This window comes from Canis lupus, chromosome 10, assembly GCF_048164855.1.
Source record: "Canis lupus baileyi chromosome 10, mCanLup2.hap1, whole genome shotgun sequence".
Lineage (NCBI taxonomy): Eukaryota > Metazoa > Chordata > Mammalia > Carnivora > Canidae > Canis > Canis lupus.
The window spans coordinates 26,901,570-26,918,284 of NC_132847.1; the positions used below are offsets into that span (position 1 = coordinate 26,901,570).

At 36.5% G+C, this 16,715-nt stretch overlaps 1 protein-coding gene across 18 annotated transcripts in view; it reads right to left on the minus strand.

Moving 5' to 3' along the window:
• FAM13B (family with sequence similarity 13 member B) overlaps window positions 1-16,715 on the minus strand; it is an 86,347-nt gene that overhangs the window by 13,875 nt on the left and 55,757 nt on the right. For 12 of the 18 annotated variants that reach the window (XM_072841123.1, XM_072841125.1, XM_072841128.1 and 9 more), the window contains 7 exons: window positions 10,194-10,258; window positions 7,978-8,026; window positions 7,211-7,361; window positions 4,442-4,507; window positions 2,847-3,057; window positions 1,618-1,747; window positions 941-1,022 (listed from right to left, as the gene is read on the minus strand). In XM_072841123.1, coding sequence (XP_072697224.1) covers window positions 941-1,022; window positions 1,618-1,747; window positions 2,847-3,057; window positions 4,442-4,507; window positions 7,211-7,361; window positions 7,978-8,026; window positions 10,194-10,258 — 754 coding nt within the window. Of the gene's footprint in view, window positions 1-940; window positions 1,023-1,617; window positions 1,748-2,846; window positions 3,058-4,441; window positions 4,508-7,210; window positions 7,362-7,977; window positions 8,027-10,192; window positions 10,259-16,715 lie in introns of all 18 variants that reach the window. The other 6 variants (XM_072841138.1, XM_072841139.1, XM_072841134.1 and 3 more) reach the window with 2 other exon arrangements.

A 16,715-nucleotide genomic window follows, 5' to 3' on the forward strand; every position in this document is an offset into this window, starting at 1 on the left:
ATTAGCAATTGCTGTGCTAGGCCAACACCCATAACACAGAACTAGTTTTTATTTAAAGACTTATAATTTTTGGTCTCTGTAATATAAACAGTTGATTGTGATAGTGTTAAATACCCATCAAAAAATTTTTTTAACATTTTATTTATTTGAAAAGGAGAGAGAGTGAAAGACTCATAGTACAAGAGCAGGGGGAGGGAGAAGCAGACTCCCCACTGAGCAGGGAGCCCAACTCAAGGCTTGATCCCAGGACTCTCTGATGACAAGCCAAAGGCAGACAGACGCTCAACTGAATGAGCCACCCAGGCATTCCCCCATCAAAAATTCTTAATGAAATATCTACCAAAAATCAAAACCGTTTAATATGAACTATATTTCAGATAAACCTTATTATATCACCTATAAATATATAATCTAGGGCACCTTTCAAAAGACTATTACTAACAGAAACACCAGAACGACATACAGGAAAAAAAAAAAAAAAAAAAGACATACAGAAGAATATAGTAGTATAACTTTGACCATACCTAATAAAAGAACAGGGCCACCTGGGCGGCTCAGATGCCCTTGAGCATCTGCCTTCGGCCTACATCATGATCCTGGGGTCCTGGGATTGAGTCCCACATCAGGCTCCTGCAAGAAGCCTTCTCCCTCAGCCTATGTCTCTGCCTCTCTCTCAGTGTCTCTCATGATTAAATAAATAAAATCTTAAAAAAAAAAAAACTAATAAAAAAAAGGAAACTTTTTTTTTGCCAAACAGCATCTCAAATTTAAATTATCAAAAATTATAACCATAATTGTCGTAGAATTTAATTCTCATTAATTCATGTCATAGAATTATTAATTCATATAATTCTCATGCAATTATGAGAATACTGTAATAATGAGAATTAAAAATACATTTAAAGCACATATAATATTATAAAAATGATATATTTCCTACCTTTAATTTGCTTCCGCAGTTTGGTAAGCTCTGTCATCCATTTTAATACCTTTGGATTGGCTGCAATATCACTGTAGGAGGGCTAAAAAATTAAGGAACACTGACACCTCTGTGGTAAGAGATAATCATTAAATTTTTTTTTTTTGTTATTTGTTTTGGTTTTGAGGTTTTTTTTTTTTTTAATAATTATTAATGTATGCCTAAATAATACTTCACAGTTCCCACAGCAGAGATTTCACTCCATCCTTGTTTCATCTTATTTTATTTGTATACAGATGGTATATAAAGTAAAGCTCTCTCAGAGCAGAGTCTAGCCACTGACAAAAGCCAGATTTGAATATGAGTCTTCTGACTCCAAGTACAGGATTCTTTCCACTTCACATGTTCTAATTATTAAATCTCTCTCCCTCTCCCACTCCCCTTGCTATTTGTGGTCAATGTAAAGTATTTCCTTTAAAAATTATACAAGCTTTTTTGCCAAATGAAATATAAAGATGCAATGATAAGAATAGTGGTGTGGAATTAGAGTGCTAAGGATCTGTATGATCTCAGATCTACATGATCACTATTTCTCTGCACATCTCAACTTCATTATATAAGGAAAGAGATGGACTAATGCTCTCTAAGGAACCTCCTCCAATAGATCTACCAAATCCTGAACAATGTTACACACTTACCTTGCTATTTCTTTCCCTTTCAAACTGTTCCTCAAATTGTCTAATTTTTTTCTGAAATTTCTTCACTAATTGATATGGTGTTCTGTCTTCTCTTTTTTCATCTTTTGAACTGAAAGACGATCTCCGAATCCTGAATTAAAATTAAAACAAAAGGCAAACACTGTGTTAAAATTTCGAGTTATTACAGATGGTAGGGCATGATCTATCATGGGGTTCATTTCAATGTACAAAACTATCAAATTACTATGATGTACACCTGAAAACAACAGAATTTTTAATTTAATTTTTATATTTATTTTTAAGCAATCTCTATACTCATAGTGGGGCTTGAACCTACAACCTTGAGATCAAGAGTTGCCCACTCTACCAACTGAGCCAGAATGGCACCCTGAAATAAAAGAATAGTGTATGTTAGTTATATGTCAAAAAAAGGAAGAAGAAGAAGAAGAAGAAGAAGAAGAAGAAGAAGAAGAAGAAGAGAGAGGAGGAGGAGGAGGAGGAGGAGGAGGAGGAGGAGGAGGAGGAGGAGGGAGGAGGAGGGAGGGAGGAGGAGGGAGGGAGGAGGAGGGAGGGAGGAGGAGGGAGGAGGAGAAAGGAAGAAGAAGCAGCAGCAGCAGCTGCTGCTGCTGCTACCCAGTCAAAAAATTTTTTTCCAAGTTATATCTCTTATCACTCTGATATAACATAACGCCGTTGCCAAGAAGCAAATCTTTAAAGTAAAAAATTAAGTACCTAACATTAAAGGACAGGTAGTAGTTAAAAAACAAACACTTTACACTATAGTTTTTAGAAACCACACCATTAGCTAACATCAGTACTGTTAAAAACAATTTGTAATCACTCAAAAGTTGTTTGGACAAAAGCAGAAAAGAAACAAATGCCTAGCAGCTCAGAATTCTTTTTGTCTTCAAACTGCAAAGGAAAGGTTTTGACATTTAGAATCAATTTTAAGTTTTAATAATAAAAATGCTAGAGATTGGTGGGCTCCACCTGCCTCCCTTCCAGAGTTCCATATTTCAGTCATAGGTGAATAAATGAATATGTATACTGTGAGAAAATGTCTATTAGAAAGCAAACCCCTACATCTCAATGCAGAATTAGAGGAGTCCCCTCCAAAAACTTACAAAAATATTTTTCATGATACAGGGGGGAAAGTCTGGATTAAATCTTTCAAAGGATTTAATGACATAATAAGAATTGCCTCTCGTAAATATGTAAGAACAATGTACCTAGTAAAAGAAAGTGCCTTCGATGAGGAATCCAATGTTTCTGGATCATGTAGGAAACGCTGACTTTGCCCAAAATCTAAACTACGGTGTGATAATACTGGAGGACAGTCCTCTTCCAAGGGGTGATGATTCATTCTTCCAGCTTGTGGAGAAAGCTGAGCTTCTCCAGACTCAGAGTCTTCCTGCCAAGACTTAAAAGCAGGAAATGGCTCTGTAAAACAAACACAAAGAATAGTACCCATGGGTTTCTTGGTTCCACATGAGAAAAGAAGTCACACAATTATCAGCTGTATTTTCTTTAAACCATATTATATAGTGGTTTATATAATATTTATTATATGCTTTAAAAAAACAAAGGATTTAGGACTTTCATAAAGCTACTGTCGTTTATAATTTTCTATGCTTCTTTTTTTTTAGCTTAGAGTTCTATTTTTCATATAAGGAGTTATACTTAAATTTCTAAAGCCAGTCACAAAGCAAGAAAGGACACTGTCAAGCTCTTTAAAGTTATATTAGTTATATTATTTTTCAAGTGCTGTTTTATAGAGTAAACACGCAACAGTCCTCAATAGTTGCCAGGTGAATAAACTATCACTCATTGTCAAGTGACTGTTTTAAAAGTGGAAAGAAGCTATTCCCCATTCTATTCACAACACTCACTAAATGAAGCTCTCTGACCCCAAAAGAATTCTTAACATTTCCAAATGAGCAGCTAACTCACCTGACAGCACTTGGCCTCTAACATTAAATGTGGTTATTTTTTATTACAGAATTTCTGTTTAATATATATCTTAACAATTAAACATTCAACAGTATTATCAAGACAAAATTTAACAGCATTAGTCTTTCAGCACATTTATCTTACTGGAGTTATCCTGTATGTTTGCAAATGAAACCACACCGATATATTTGATGTCTGTGCACAGATGAGGTTTGATTACATACAAAACACATACAGATAAACATACAATCCACAAATATACTCCAAGAACAAAAATACAAGTATCACTGGAATCCAGAAGGGGGAAAATTTTTCCATCTACATATTAACTTTATTTATAACTACAATTTAAAACTTTGATATATGGCTATTAGCAATAGTAAAAGTGAGTTTTTAAGTATTTTTGGATGCAAAGATGGCTTGACAGTGTCAAAAAACAAGACTGATGTTTTTTCTTCACACAATAGCTAAGGATCGCTACTTTAGTAATTTAGTTTTAATTTATATATTAGCAACTAAAAGCATTACATAATTTTTCCAGGGTAATAAGAACATAATTTAGTTTTTAAAGCCCAGATCAATCTGATAACTAAAAATTGGGTAAAAGCGTGCAATCCCACAATAAACCCAGCAATAAAGTGATTTTCAAAGCAACCCTTGTACCTGCTTCCCAGCAAATAACTTGTAATAAACATTTTATGAGAAATCACCTGTTTTAAGAGGGAAGTAACAAAAATGAATTTTTCTGGGTATCATTTTTAACCCAGAACAGTTTTCCTAATATATGTGGACAGCAGGAGAAGGGCTCATAAAAAGGCAAACAAAGTGAACCATAAAAAGGCAAAAAAACTAAACTATGGTGAACCATACTTACCCTCCCCATCTCTCTGCAGATGCATTGTTTTGAAATCAATGAGGGGAAAAGTGATAGGGCATGACGCTAATAAAATGGAAAAAATGGCAAAAAATACTAAAGTGAACACACAGCACAGTCAGAACAAACCATACACATAACTAACACAAAGCCAAAGATACCAAAAACATTTCCCTAAAACCAGTTAGGCATTCTGCTCAAAAACTTTATTCAAAGAAATTACTACTAACCAAACTTTAAAAACAAACACAAACATACATTTCCATTTCAGCAAGCAAGGCAAAAAAATCAAAGTAGTGCTGTTTTATTAAAACTCAAACATAAAACTGAAGAAATGGAAACTCTTTAACACCAAGTACTGTTTGAAGCTTTTTAGTTTAATCGATTTGACAGAAAAATATCTCCCTTAGTTTGCTCTTTGAAAAGACACCACTTGTATTTCATTCAAGAGTTTTAGCAGGAGAGAATCTGAAGGAAAGATATTGCCCACTTCCATTAAAAGCCAAAACCTTTTGATTGGCTGCTACAAATTCAAACCGGTGGGTAGACGTGCACTACCTGCTTGCCAACTGCATTCTGTTGACTATCCTTTGAGCAATACAAAAAACAAAACCCACATACTAAGGAAGAGTAAGGTGGGCTTCTATGTGGAGACCCCAGTTCTCTATTAAACAAGGTAGGTCTCTGATTCCAAAGTACCTAGTGTCTAAAATTAACTTGGTCTCTTAAGGAAGACTTTCATTAGAGCATCCTAATTCCTAGATACAGAAAATCAATCTTTGTGTTGGTAGCAAAGTTGGAAGGAACAAAATGGTCTGCTAACAGGCATTCTTCCAAGCACATGCAGGGTTCATGGCAGAGAAGTTCACCCAAATGTCTATTGCCACTGGCTCTCTGAAAGTCATTGACCCCTATTCCTGTAAAAACCTGCAGGCGGCCTACATGGATTTGTCACAGCTGTTGAGCCAGGTTTCTAACAGGGCAGTTGAGGCACTGAAAATTAGAAGTCTATAGTTAGTTTCTTTCTGTACCACAAGCTGCAAGAGGTGGATTCTGACAGGCAAACAGTGAGCCCGGCATTAAGTTCTCTTTAGGTAAGCCTCCAGAAAGCTGAAGCTGAATACAGAAAAATCTATCTCCTCAGACCATGGAAAACAAGTGCTCTTCTGTGCTTAAAACTTAAGATCAATTTGGCCCAGGCCACAGATTATGAAAGGCTATTTATCTACATTCTCCAAAAAGGGTGAAGCATCCGCCCTCTGTCAGAATCCCAGCCTCATCTTTCAGAGACTGCTTTCCTACTACAGCTGGCTCCAAGGATGCTCTGTTGACCACCACTTCTTTTCAGGGACTATGCCAGGGTAAATAAATGAAAGGGACGGTTGATCTGTACTGCCACCAGGATGCTAACATATCCCCTAATTCTGGGGAGCATCTTCATAAATTCCAAACATCCTAATGACCCAGAACAAAGCAAATGAAAGACAACTTCCTGATTTAGTCTAAGTTAAGACACATAATATGCCACTTGGCATGCCAAACATCTAATACAAAAAAGGAAAAAAAAAAAAAGGAAGGGGGTGGAGAGACAGCAGTAAAGATTGGCACAGACGATGACTTGGTTGGGGCTTTAAAAAATTAGCTATACCTTAAAAAATAAATAAATAAAATTGAGTTGTGATCAAATGAGTAGACTTGAGGTGGCAAAACGAGCCCGTAGTATTAGCACTGCAATTCTTGTTATGGCTACTCTATGTCATCAGCTAACTTACCAAATGTGACATAACCAAGGGGACTTCAAGTGAATAAATAAGTAACTTGAAGATTCCTGAGTGTCTCAAAAACTCTTTACCTAGGAAGGTGTATGATCCAGGACTCCTAAATTCAAGTTTGTTGCTGGCTTCCACTCTCCCACCCCAACATTTTATTTCAAAGTTTATAAATATACCATAAACTTGAAAAAATTTTACACTGAACATTCAAACATCAATCACCTAGATACTACCATTAACATTTTACTATACTTGCTTTTTAACATTTATCCATCCCATCAACTTATTTTTTTCATGGATTTCAAAGTTAACTGCAAGTAATGATACATTCCTCATCAACATTTCAGCATGCAAATCATTCACTGGAGTTCAATATTTATTTAGGTTTTGCAACTTTTGATTAAAAAAAGAAAAACTTATATACAACGAAATCCGAGTCTTTACACATTTACTGAGTTCTGACAAACACATACACATGTGGCGTGCTTTTTAAACTTTTCTCTTTATGTAAAAACTGTTAGGACTCTGTATCCATGCTAATACACAGGTGCAGGGATATGGTATATTTGCTTAGAAATGCCTTTAAAGAACATTAAAAAAAAAGTATTCCTGATGATCATAAAGGAAAGATAGCTACATATAAGCCCCCTGTTTAAAGTGAAATCTCTAAGCCCTAACATATGAAATTTTCAAAGACTGGGAGACAGCACCGGTTTAACAATTAACAAAAGCCTATCCTGGAGATTTTATTTTTTTACTTCTAACTTCATCTTCAAAGCTAACGGATCAGATAAGAACTTCTAGTATATATGAGATAGTCACCCTACAATCTCGTTAGTGCATCTGAGTAACAACACTCACTCTTCTTATATGAAAGAAAGAACTGAAAGTCAAAATGAATAAGGCTGTCCAGAAAAGAACAGTAGTCTCATTATTGCTTTAGGTAATTTCAGTTACAAATAAGAGTATCAGGAAAATAACGTGTGGCTAAAATTACCTTCCCATTTATCACCATCAGAAACATTCTTCAGATCTAAATGTGGAATTTGGGTTCCACATGCTGCTTCCCCTTGAACACCAACACTTTGACCTCCTGGTACTTCTGATTCAGTGTTGGCATTCAAATCACATATCTTGCTACTAGAATCCTGTATTTTAAAATAAAGAATACATTTCATAACCACAAAGCTTTTCTCAATCAGCTTAAAAACAAGCAGCATATATCCTTGTATGGTCTCCATTAGTGTATTATTGTGCCTATCTATACTCAGCTGTCCCACTCCCACCATCGAAATTATTTTCAAATACATATTTGCAATTTTATAATATGTAGTGCTGGAAGACAAAGTCTGGATCCCAAATTCAGGGAAAAAAAATTTTAATATATTTTTTAAGATTTCTATTTATTAGAAAGAGAGCAAGCAAGCACAAAGGGGGGACATGGGGAAAGGTAGAAGGCTTCCCACTGAGTAGGTAGCCCTATGTGGGGCTTGATCCCAGGACCCTAAGATCATGACCTGAGCCAAAGGCAGGCACTAACCAAGTGAACCACCCAGGCACCCAAGAAAATGTTTTTATAACCAAGTTACTTATAATCAAAAGTGACTAATTAAGTCGCTGCTTAAATGTAAAATACCTGGTAAGAGAATCTGTATTTACATCTCCTTTAACCTATTCAACCTAAGAGTTGAAGGCCAGATATAATAATTGGTAGGTTAAACCTAGTCAAATTTGTAAGAATCACAAGAAAAAAATAATTCTTACCAGAATCAAGTGTGACAATGTATCACTGTCAAATGACACACATTCCTTCCTAAAAATACAAGTACAGTTATTAGTCTTTTAGGAATAAGTAGGTTACTATCATTGCACATTTCTTACCTAGATTCCTCTCTTCCCCATATAGTCAGCATTTATAATGTGAGAGAAGAAAATGACAACTGAACATATGCCCATTCTTTGGAGCCCTATATCTGAAAATCACACACTACTGAAAAGATCCACAGAATTACTTCAAGTTTAGAAAAATTAAGTAACATTCACCACCCTCCCCCACACAACCACCCCCCAAAAGAAAAACATTTAAGAGTAAAATTAAAATCCACAATAAATAGAAACCAAACGGGGTTGACTAAATAATGGAAAGATTTTGTAAAGTAAATATTAGCTTTAACCAGAGCTTTATTATCCCCCACTCTGGGACTTCTTTCTCTTAAAGACTTTTTTGTAAAGGTATAGCGATGGTTCTTTATATTTTTTTATGGTCCTATATTTTAAATCTGATTGTTTTCTATCACAATCAAAACAAGATTTCTACTTCTAAACTTCTCCTTCCTCAAAACATAATGGTAACATATAAAAAGGAATCTTTTTAAAATTTCAATTCACCCCATATTCTCCCCCATAAAAATGAACCCCTATTTAGAACAAGTAGTAGAGCAAGCTGTCACAAATGATCTCTACCTATTTGACCAACAATCCACAGAGCATCTAGTATCACAGTAGGTTGGCAATATAACTAATACAGTGGGAAAGTTCTTCTCCCCAAAGATATGGTGGCAATTTACAATGATACACAGATGTGGTTTCTCTCCCAGTGTGTACCAAGAAGACATGTCTTGACCTAACTATGGCAAATCATCTCATCATATGCATAATTACCTTATTCTTGCTGAGCATAAGAAATGAACTAAATTAAATTCTCTGGCAAGCTCAAAGGCCTTCCCTTGCTTAGAGTGGGAGCAAACGGTGGAATGAACTACATTCTACCTTACGACTACAAAAGACCCAATCACCTAAATTTGAGAAACATGAGTGTTAGGCATGCAAAATGTAATCCAACTAACCAAGGAACTCTTTGGATCTAAAAACAAGTTTGCTAACCTATACACAAGTTGAAGAGGAAAGAGCTTTTCCAAAAAGATTGAGTCCTCACTAAATGGATCCTTATTGTTCTACCAAATCCAGATGTCATCATTCTGGGGATGCCTGTTAATCTTATATCTTCAGCCCATAGCTCCAATACTCCCTGGGCTGGAAGAGGATCATTCCTGCCTCCTGAAAGGAAGCACAAGGAACTGCTGTAAGCAGGAAATCTGTGGACCTTCAGAGTATGGAGACACTCCAGAGACATGGCTCCAAAGAATTTACTTACCCTCAGAAAACAGGTTTCCTACTCACAATTAAGAGAGACAATGGCATTAACACAAGTTTACCTTTGCCAACAAGCTATCATCAAATCAGTAATATTTGAGAATCCTTAGTATTTATAATCTAGTCTGCATTTATTACAGATCTGTTTTCTGAATATCAATCATCCTTCCTAAGAAAGTTATAGTAACTGGCAATGTTCAAAGAATCAGAAAAAGGGTAACAAGATCCAAAACCCATTCAGTGACTGAAAACATTCTAGAAAGCTTCTGTTCAAAGGACTGTATCTGTTGAGTATCTATGGAGACTACATATGGCTGAAATACTCATTGCCTTAGTATCTCCCTCCCATTTTTCCTGGCCAAGGAAGTAAACAAGCACAAACTATGTAAGACTATGCTGGGATAAACCAAGGTGGAGCTGGAAAGGGAACAAAAATATCCTATACAAATGTGGTAAAGCAAATATGCTATAATCCTTCAGTTAGTTATCATAGTTCTAAGACTATGAATTAACTCACTGAATGGTATATTAATATCAACAAACTCCCAATTGTGCTACAAATCAAGTGAAAAATTTTGAGTGTCTCCAAGAAGGCTCAGTTTTCCTCCCTCTGAACATTTTCCAAGTTATAACTAATGTCTGTCTGAACCTGTGGCTCCCCTGAGTATTTATGAATATACTTTATATTTACTACTAAAACAAGAAGTTGGTTTTTTAGGTTATCAAAAATATATGTTATGACAGATTCATCTAAAAATCTCACCCCCAAATCTGTAAAGTGCTCTAATTCTCAAAATGATTAATTAGTAATGAGAGAAAATGCTTACCCCTCAAGGCAGCCATCTTCACTATCACCGTGGTCACTGCATGGCTCTAAGAGTATACCTATAGACTGACAAAAAAGAACACCACCACTGTATTAATGGAGCTCCCAATATTCACATATGAGAGAAGTTTCCCATCTAAATTATGGTATTAGATCACAAGTTAGTCAAATTCTTCATAGTAGTCTATAGGTGTTGGCATCTCTTTTTAAAGAGAGTAATTGGGCAGCCCTGGTGGCTCAGCAGTTTAGCACTGTCTTCAGCCCAGGGTGTGATCCTGGAGACCCGGGACTGAGTCCCAGAGAGAGAGAGAGAGAGAGAGAGAGACACAGGCAGAGGGAGAAGCAGGGGTCTCCAGGATCACGTCCTGGGCTGAAGGCGGTACTAAACTGCTGAGCCACCCAGGCTGCTCTAGAAGATGTTTTATTTAAAAACAAAGTTTTATATAGCTTTTTATTTTTATTAAGTTAAAAAAAGCAATAGTATTTATGGTACCTTGAATGAATTTAATAAACACTTTCTAATTTTTAAATTTTATTTTCTAATGTGGTAAATACTGATACACCTATGTAAACAAAACCCTTCTGGGATACTCAACCCTTTTAAGAGTATCAAGAAATCCTGAGACTCAAACTTTGAGAATCACTGATCTCCATATCAGACTTCATCAACCTTTCTGTCTAGGATATAACTTTACTTTTTCAAATTTGGGCCCATGAAATAATCATTACTAGACACAATATTTAAAATAAGCCTTGATGTTTTACTCAAAGAACCAAGTTCAAGTCCCAGCTCTACTTTTCTCATCACAAATATGAGAATAATCATTTATTTGCCTATCTCACAGTTACTGTGAATCAAAAGAAATAGCTTAGAAGAAAAACAAGGTTTTTTTTAAATTTTATTTATTCATGAGAGACACAGAGAGAGAGAGAGAGACAGAGAGAGAGAGACAGAGAGAGACAGAGACACAGGCAGAAGGAGAAGCAGGCTCCATGTGGGGAGCCCGACGCGGAATTTGATCCCAGGACTCCAGGATCAGGCCCCAGGCTGAAGGCAGCGCTAAACCGCTGAGCCACCTGGGCTGCCCACAAAGTTCTACTATAAAAACATACAATCATATCTCCAACTCTATTTAACCTACAATTCATTATACTATGAAATAACGGAAACAAATATAAAGACTGCTATAATACTTTCTAGCCAGATTTAGACAACATAATTATTTTTAAGATTTTATTTATTAGAGAGAGAGCGTGAGCACACACACACATGAGTTGGAGGTGAATAGAGGGAGAGCGAAGCCCGACACAATAACAGAAGACAAAAACTGATACACTAACAGTGAAGAAGGCAGATGGAATTCAGAGTAAGGTGCAGAGTTATCTTCTACATTATGCCCCAGGACAAAAAAAAAAAAAAAAAAAAAAAAAAAAGAGGTATTAAGGTCAGGTTAAAGTATGTCCAGACTTCAATTTAACAGATGAAAATAAACAATACTTTTTTGAGAACTAAAACTTTGAGTTTTATCACTTAAAGGAATTTTACTTCCTCAGAATTCACTCTACATAAAACATTCATTCCTTTGTAGATGGGTAGAAATAACTTGTTTTCTCTAAAACATTAGCCGGTAAACAAGCCCATACCTCCTCCTCCTACCCCTCTCTTCCCCCAAACCATCAGTCCTCAAAAGGAAGTCTAAGGTGCTCTAGTCTCCGTTAAGGTAAGCTAAAGAGCTTTGGTGGTGGTGGTGGTGGTGGTGGTGGTGGTGGTGGTGGTGGTGGTGGTGGTGGTGGAGGCAGTACTCTTGAGAGCAGCAGCTGCAGCATAATTGTAATGCCAATGTTTAGGGGCTGTTGGGGCTCAATTCCAGGAGCTAATTAAAGCCTAATGGGCATTTCTAGTAATTTTTCTGGCTTCCCCCCAGTCCTTATCCATCCATTACTGATGATTTCACAATATTTAGTTCTGCATCTCCCCATCTCCACCCACCCAATATTCCAAGCATGCTAAGGTACTTTCTTTTAAGTAAGCTAAATATCCCCACTCCATTCTACACATTTAATTTGCTTAGTAAACCTTACTACACAGTATATAAAGTATACTTCTAAGCCAATTTCTTCTACTGATTAAGGTGTATGTAAGTCACTACAGTAAAGGAAATCATCAACAAAATGAAAAGGCAACTAAACGGAGAAAATATTACCAAACAATATAGCTGACAGAGGTGCTTGAGTGGCTCGGTCAGTTAAGTGTCCAACTTGATTTCAGCTCACAATCTTTGGATTGTGAGACTGAGCCCCACATCAGGCTCTACGCTGGGCATAGAATGTGCTTGCAATTCTCTCTCCCCCTATGCCCCACCCCCAGATCAAGTACATGTACTCACGCTCTCAAAACAAACCCACAATATATCTGACAATGAGTTAATATCCAAAATGGATAAAAGAGCTCCTATAATTCGATAGGAAAAAACAACAGGATTTAAAAATGGGCAGAGGATTGGAAGAGAAATTTTTCCAAAGGCATATAAAATGTCAAAAGGTACATGAAAACATGCTCAACATCACTAATCATCAGAGAAATGCAAATCAAAACCACAATTAGATAGCAACTCACACCTGTCAGAATGGCTATTATCAAAAAGACTAGAAATAACAAGTGCTGGCAAAGATGTGAACCACAATATATTGTTGGTAGGAATGTAAACTGGTCCAGCTACTATGGAAAGAAGTCTAGATATTCCTCAAAAAATTAAAACCAGAACATATGATTATCAGCAATTCCAATTCAGGGCACTTATCCAAACACTTAAACAAAAACACTGCTTCAAAAAGATAACTGCACAGCCACTTTCACTGCAGAATTATTTACAAGAGTCAAAATGTGTTAACAACCTAAGAGTCCATCAATGGATGAATGAATAAAGAAAATGTAGTGCACATACTTATACAACGGAGTATTATTCTGCCATAAAAAGAGAAGCAAATCCTGCCATTGGTCACAACATGGATGGACCATCAGTGCATTACACTAAGTGAAAGAAGTCAGACAGAAAGACAGATGTCACATGATCTTACATGTGACATCTAAAAAACAACCTCTTTTATCATATGACCGCTACTCAAAAAATGCAAAGAACTCCTAAAACTCAACAGAAAACAACCCAATTAAAAAATGAGCTTGGAGTTTGAGAGATTAAAAAAAATATATATATATGGGCAGGGTCGCCTGGGTGGCTCAGTGGTTGAGCGTCTGCCTTTGGCTCAGGGTGTGATCCCAGAGTTCTGGGATCAACTGGGCTCAGACTGGGCTCCTGCATGGAGCCTGCTTATCCCTCTGCCTATGTCTCTGCCTCTCTCTCACTCATAAATAAATTAAAAAAAAAAAAAATGGGCAGAAGGCCTGAAGTCACTGAAGATATAGATGGAAAACAGGCATATGAAAAGATGCTCAACATGGTATATCATTAAGGAACTGCAAATTAAAACAATGAAATACCACTACACACACTTATTAGAATGGCCAAAATCTGGAACACCAGTAACAGCAAATACTGGTGAGGTTGTGGAGCAACAGGAATATGCATACATTACTGATATTATATAAAAATGGTACGGCCATTTTGGAAAACAGTTGTGGGATTCTTATAAAACTTGTACCATATGATCTATCAATCATACTGCTTTAGTATTTACCCAAGGAGTTAAGAACTTATGTCTACACAAAGAAACAGATTTTTGTACCAGTATTATTCTTAATCACAAAACTTGAAGCAACCAAGATGTCCTTCAGTAGGTGAATGGATAGAAAAGCTGTGGTACACTGAAACAATGGATTATGATTCAACATTAAGAAGAAATAAGCTATCAAGCCATGAAGAAAACATGAAGAAACCTTAAATGCATATGACTTAAGTAAAAGAAGTCAATATGAAAAAACCAAATACTATATAATTCCAACTATATGACATTCTGGAAAAGGCAAAACTATGTAGACAACAAAAAAATCAGGGTGGTGGGAGAGAAGAACAGAGTACAGGGGATTTTTAGGACAGTTTAAAAACCAGAGTATGGGGATCCCTGGGTGGCGCAGCGGTTTGGCGCCTGCCTTTGGCCCAGGGCGCGATCCTGGAGACCTGGGATCGAATCCCACGTCGGGCTCCCGGTGCATGGAGCCTGCTTCTCCCTCTGCCTATGTCTCTGCCTCTCTCTCTCTCTCTGTGTGACTATCATAAATAAATAAAAATTTTTAAAAAAAAAAAAAAAAAAAAAAAAACCAGAGTATGATATTATAATGAATACCTGTCATACATTTGTTCAAATCCAGGAAATATACAACACCAAGAATAAACTTTTAGGTAAACTAGACTTTGAGTGTTTACAATGTGTCAGTGTAGGTTCATCCTTGGTAAAATATGTACCATTCAGGTGAGTGATAGTGATAATGCAGGAGGCTGTGCATGTGTTGCAGCAGGGAGCATATGGGAAATTACTTGTACCCTCCCTCTCAATTTTGTTGTAAACCTACAGCTGCTCTAAAAAACCAAGTTTTTGGAAAAAAAAAATTCTTGCATTCTTATCAAAGTAATCGATACACTACTTTCATTCAACACATTTACTTAGGGGGTGCCTGGCTGGCTCAGCTGGAGAGCATGACTCCTGACCATAGGGTTTAGAGCTCAAACCAAACATTAGGTGTGGAGCCTACTTAAAAGACAAAAGAGAAGAGAACAAGAACAAATTTACTTAGTTGTTCTAAGAGCCAGATGTTCTCCATTTGTTTGGTCACATATTCCACAAGTACTTAATGAATACCTATGTGTTCTAGATAATGGGGATGCAATAATGAACAAAACAGGTAAAAATCTCAACCCTCATAAAGGCTTAGGGTTTTACAGTCTAATAGTGGCAGAAAGACAATGAACTAATAATTTAAAAGATATGTACAACAGTAATAACACTACCAAGTGCAAGGAGGAGAAGGACAGGAAACTCCAGGACTAGATGGGAGTGGGTCAATGGGAAGACCCCCTAATACTAAAACAGAGTGATGAGGAGATTTAGCCTTACTGAAAAGGTAAAAGTGAGAAAACATCTGCAGGATCAAAGGAAGAAGCAAATCATGGAACACCTGGGAAAACAGCAATCCATACAGGACCTTAATACTAAGATGTCCATCAGTCAGTGTTTCTGAGTGCCTACTCCTATATGGCATTGGAAGAGTCTGAGAAGAGAAGTGACATTATATAATTTTCCTTTGAAAAGAATCGCTCTGGCTGCTGTGCTGAGAAAAGACCACAGGGAGTCAGAGATGATATCATTCAGGAAATTATATCAATCTATTAATCTAGGTGAAATATTGGTTTGGACCCACATGTTGGCAACAGATTCCATATAAACTTTGAAAGTATAGCCAAAAGGCCTCTCTGTAAAGGACCAGATATGCAGTGAAAGAAACCAAGGATGACTCAAGGTTTCTGGCTGATGCATATGGAAGAAATTCTCCTTTACTGAGATTGAGATTTGAGAAAAGCAGATATGTGGACAAGATTATAAATTCAGTTTGGTGCCTGTAAAATTCAAAATGCTTATAAGATATTTAAGTGGAAATGTTAAGCAGAGCAACTTGACACAGGAATTAAGTTTAAGAGAAAGATCTCACCTAGATATATAAATTTGGAAATCTTTAGCAAGTAGATGCTATTTTAAAAACCATTAGCCTAAATGAGATTATGGGGGGAGTGAATGAAAATAAGCAATATTGAGAACTGGGCACTGAGCCATTCCAAATTTCAAAGGTTCAGAACATGAAAAGCAATCAACAAAGAGAGCAGCCAGTCAAGTAGAAAAAAACCAGAGGAGAGAGAGATCCTAAAAGTCAAGGAAAAAAAGGTATCAAGGTAGTGGGAGTAATTAATTGAATTAAACTGTACTCATATATCAAGTAAAATATGCAACAGACATTATTGGTAACTTGCAAAAGCAGTTTCAGAAGAATGATGGGGGCAAAAAGTTACCTGAAGGAGGTTCAAGACAGAGTGGGAAGAGAAGAATTAAAGAGACAACACATTCAAGTTATTTTATTATGGGGGAAGCAAAAACATAGGGGCTTAACTACAGTGGGGTGAAGAGTCAAGAGAGAGTTATTTCCTAAACATGGGAAAATAACATTTTATATTGGTGGGAATGATCCAATAGATAGGCAGAAACTGATAATCCAGAGAAGGGCAAGGAGACAACTACAGAAGCAGTAACCACGAATAGATGAAAAGGGATTGATCTAACATATCAGTAGAAGTAAAAGCATTAATATACAAGTACAGTGAAAATAACATGAACAGCTTAACTTCTGTGAGCTTAACTTCTGTGAAACGTCTCCTAGCTTATAAAATAACTGTATACTTCTACTTCTCTGGATATCTCTAACAATCCCCTAATATAAATATTACTCCCCACCTGTCTATGGAAAAGCAAAGAGGAGATAAGGAAAGTTGGGTAATGTGGCTAAAGTCACAGTGCTATT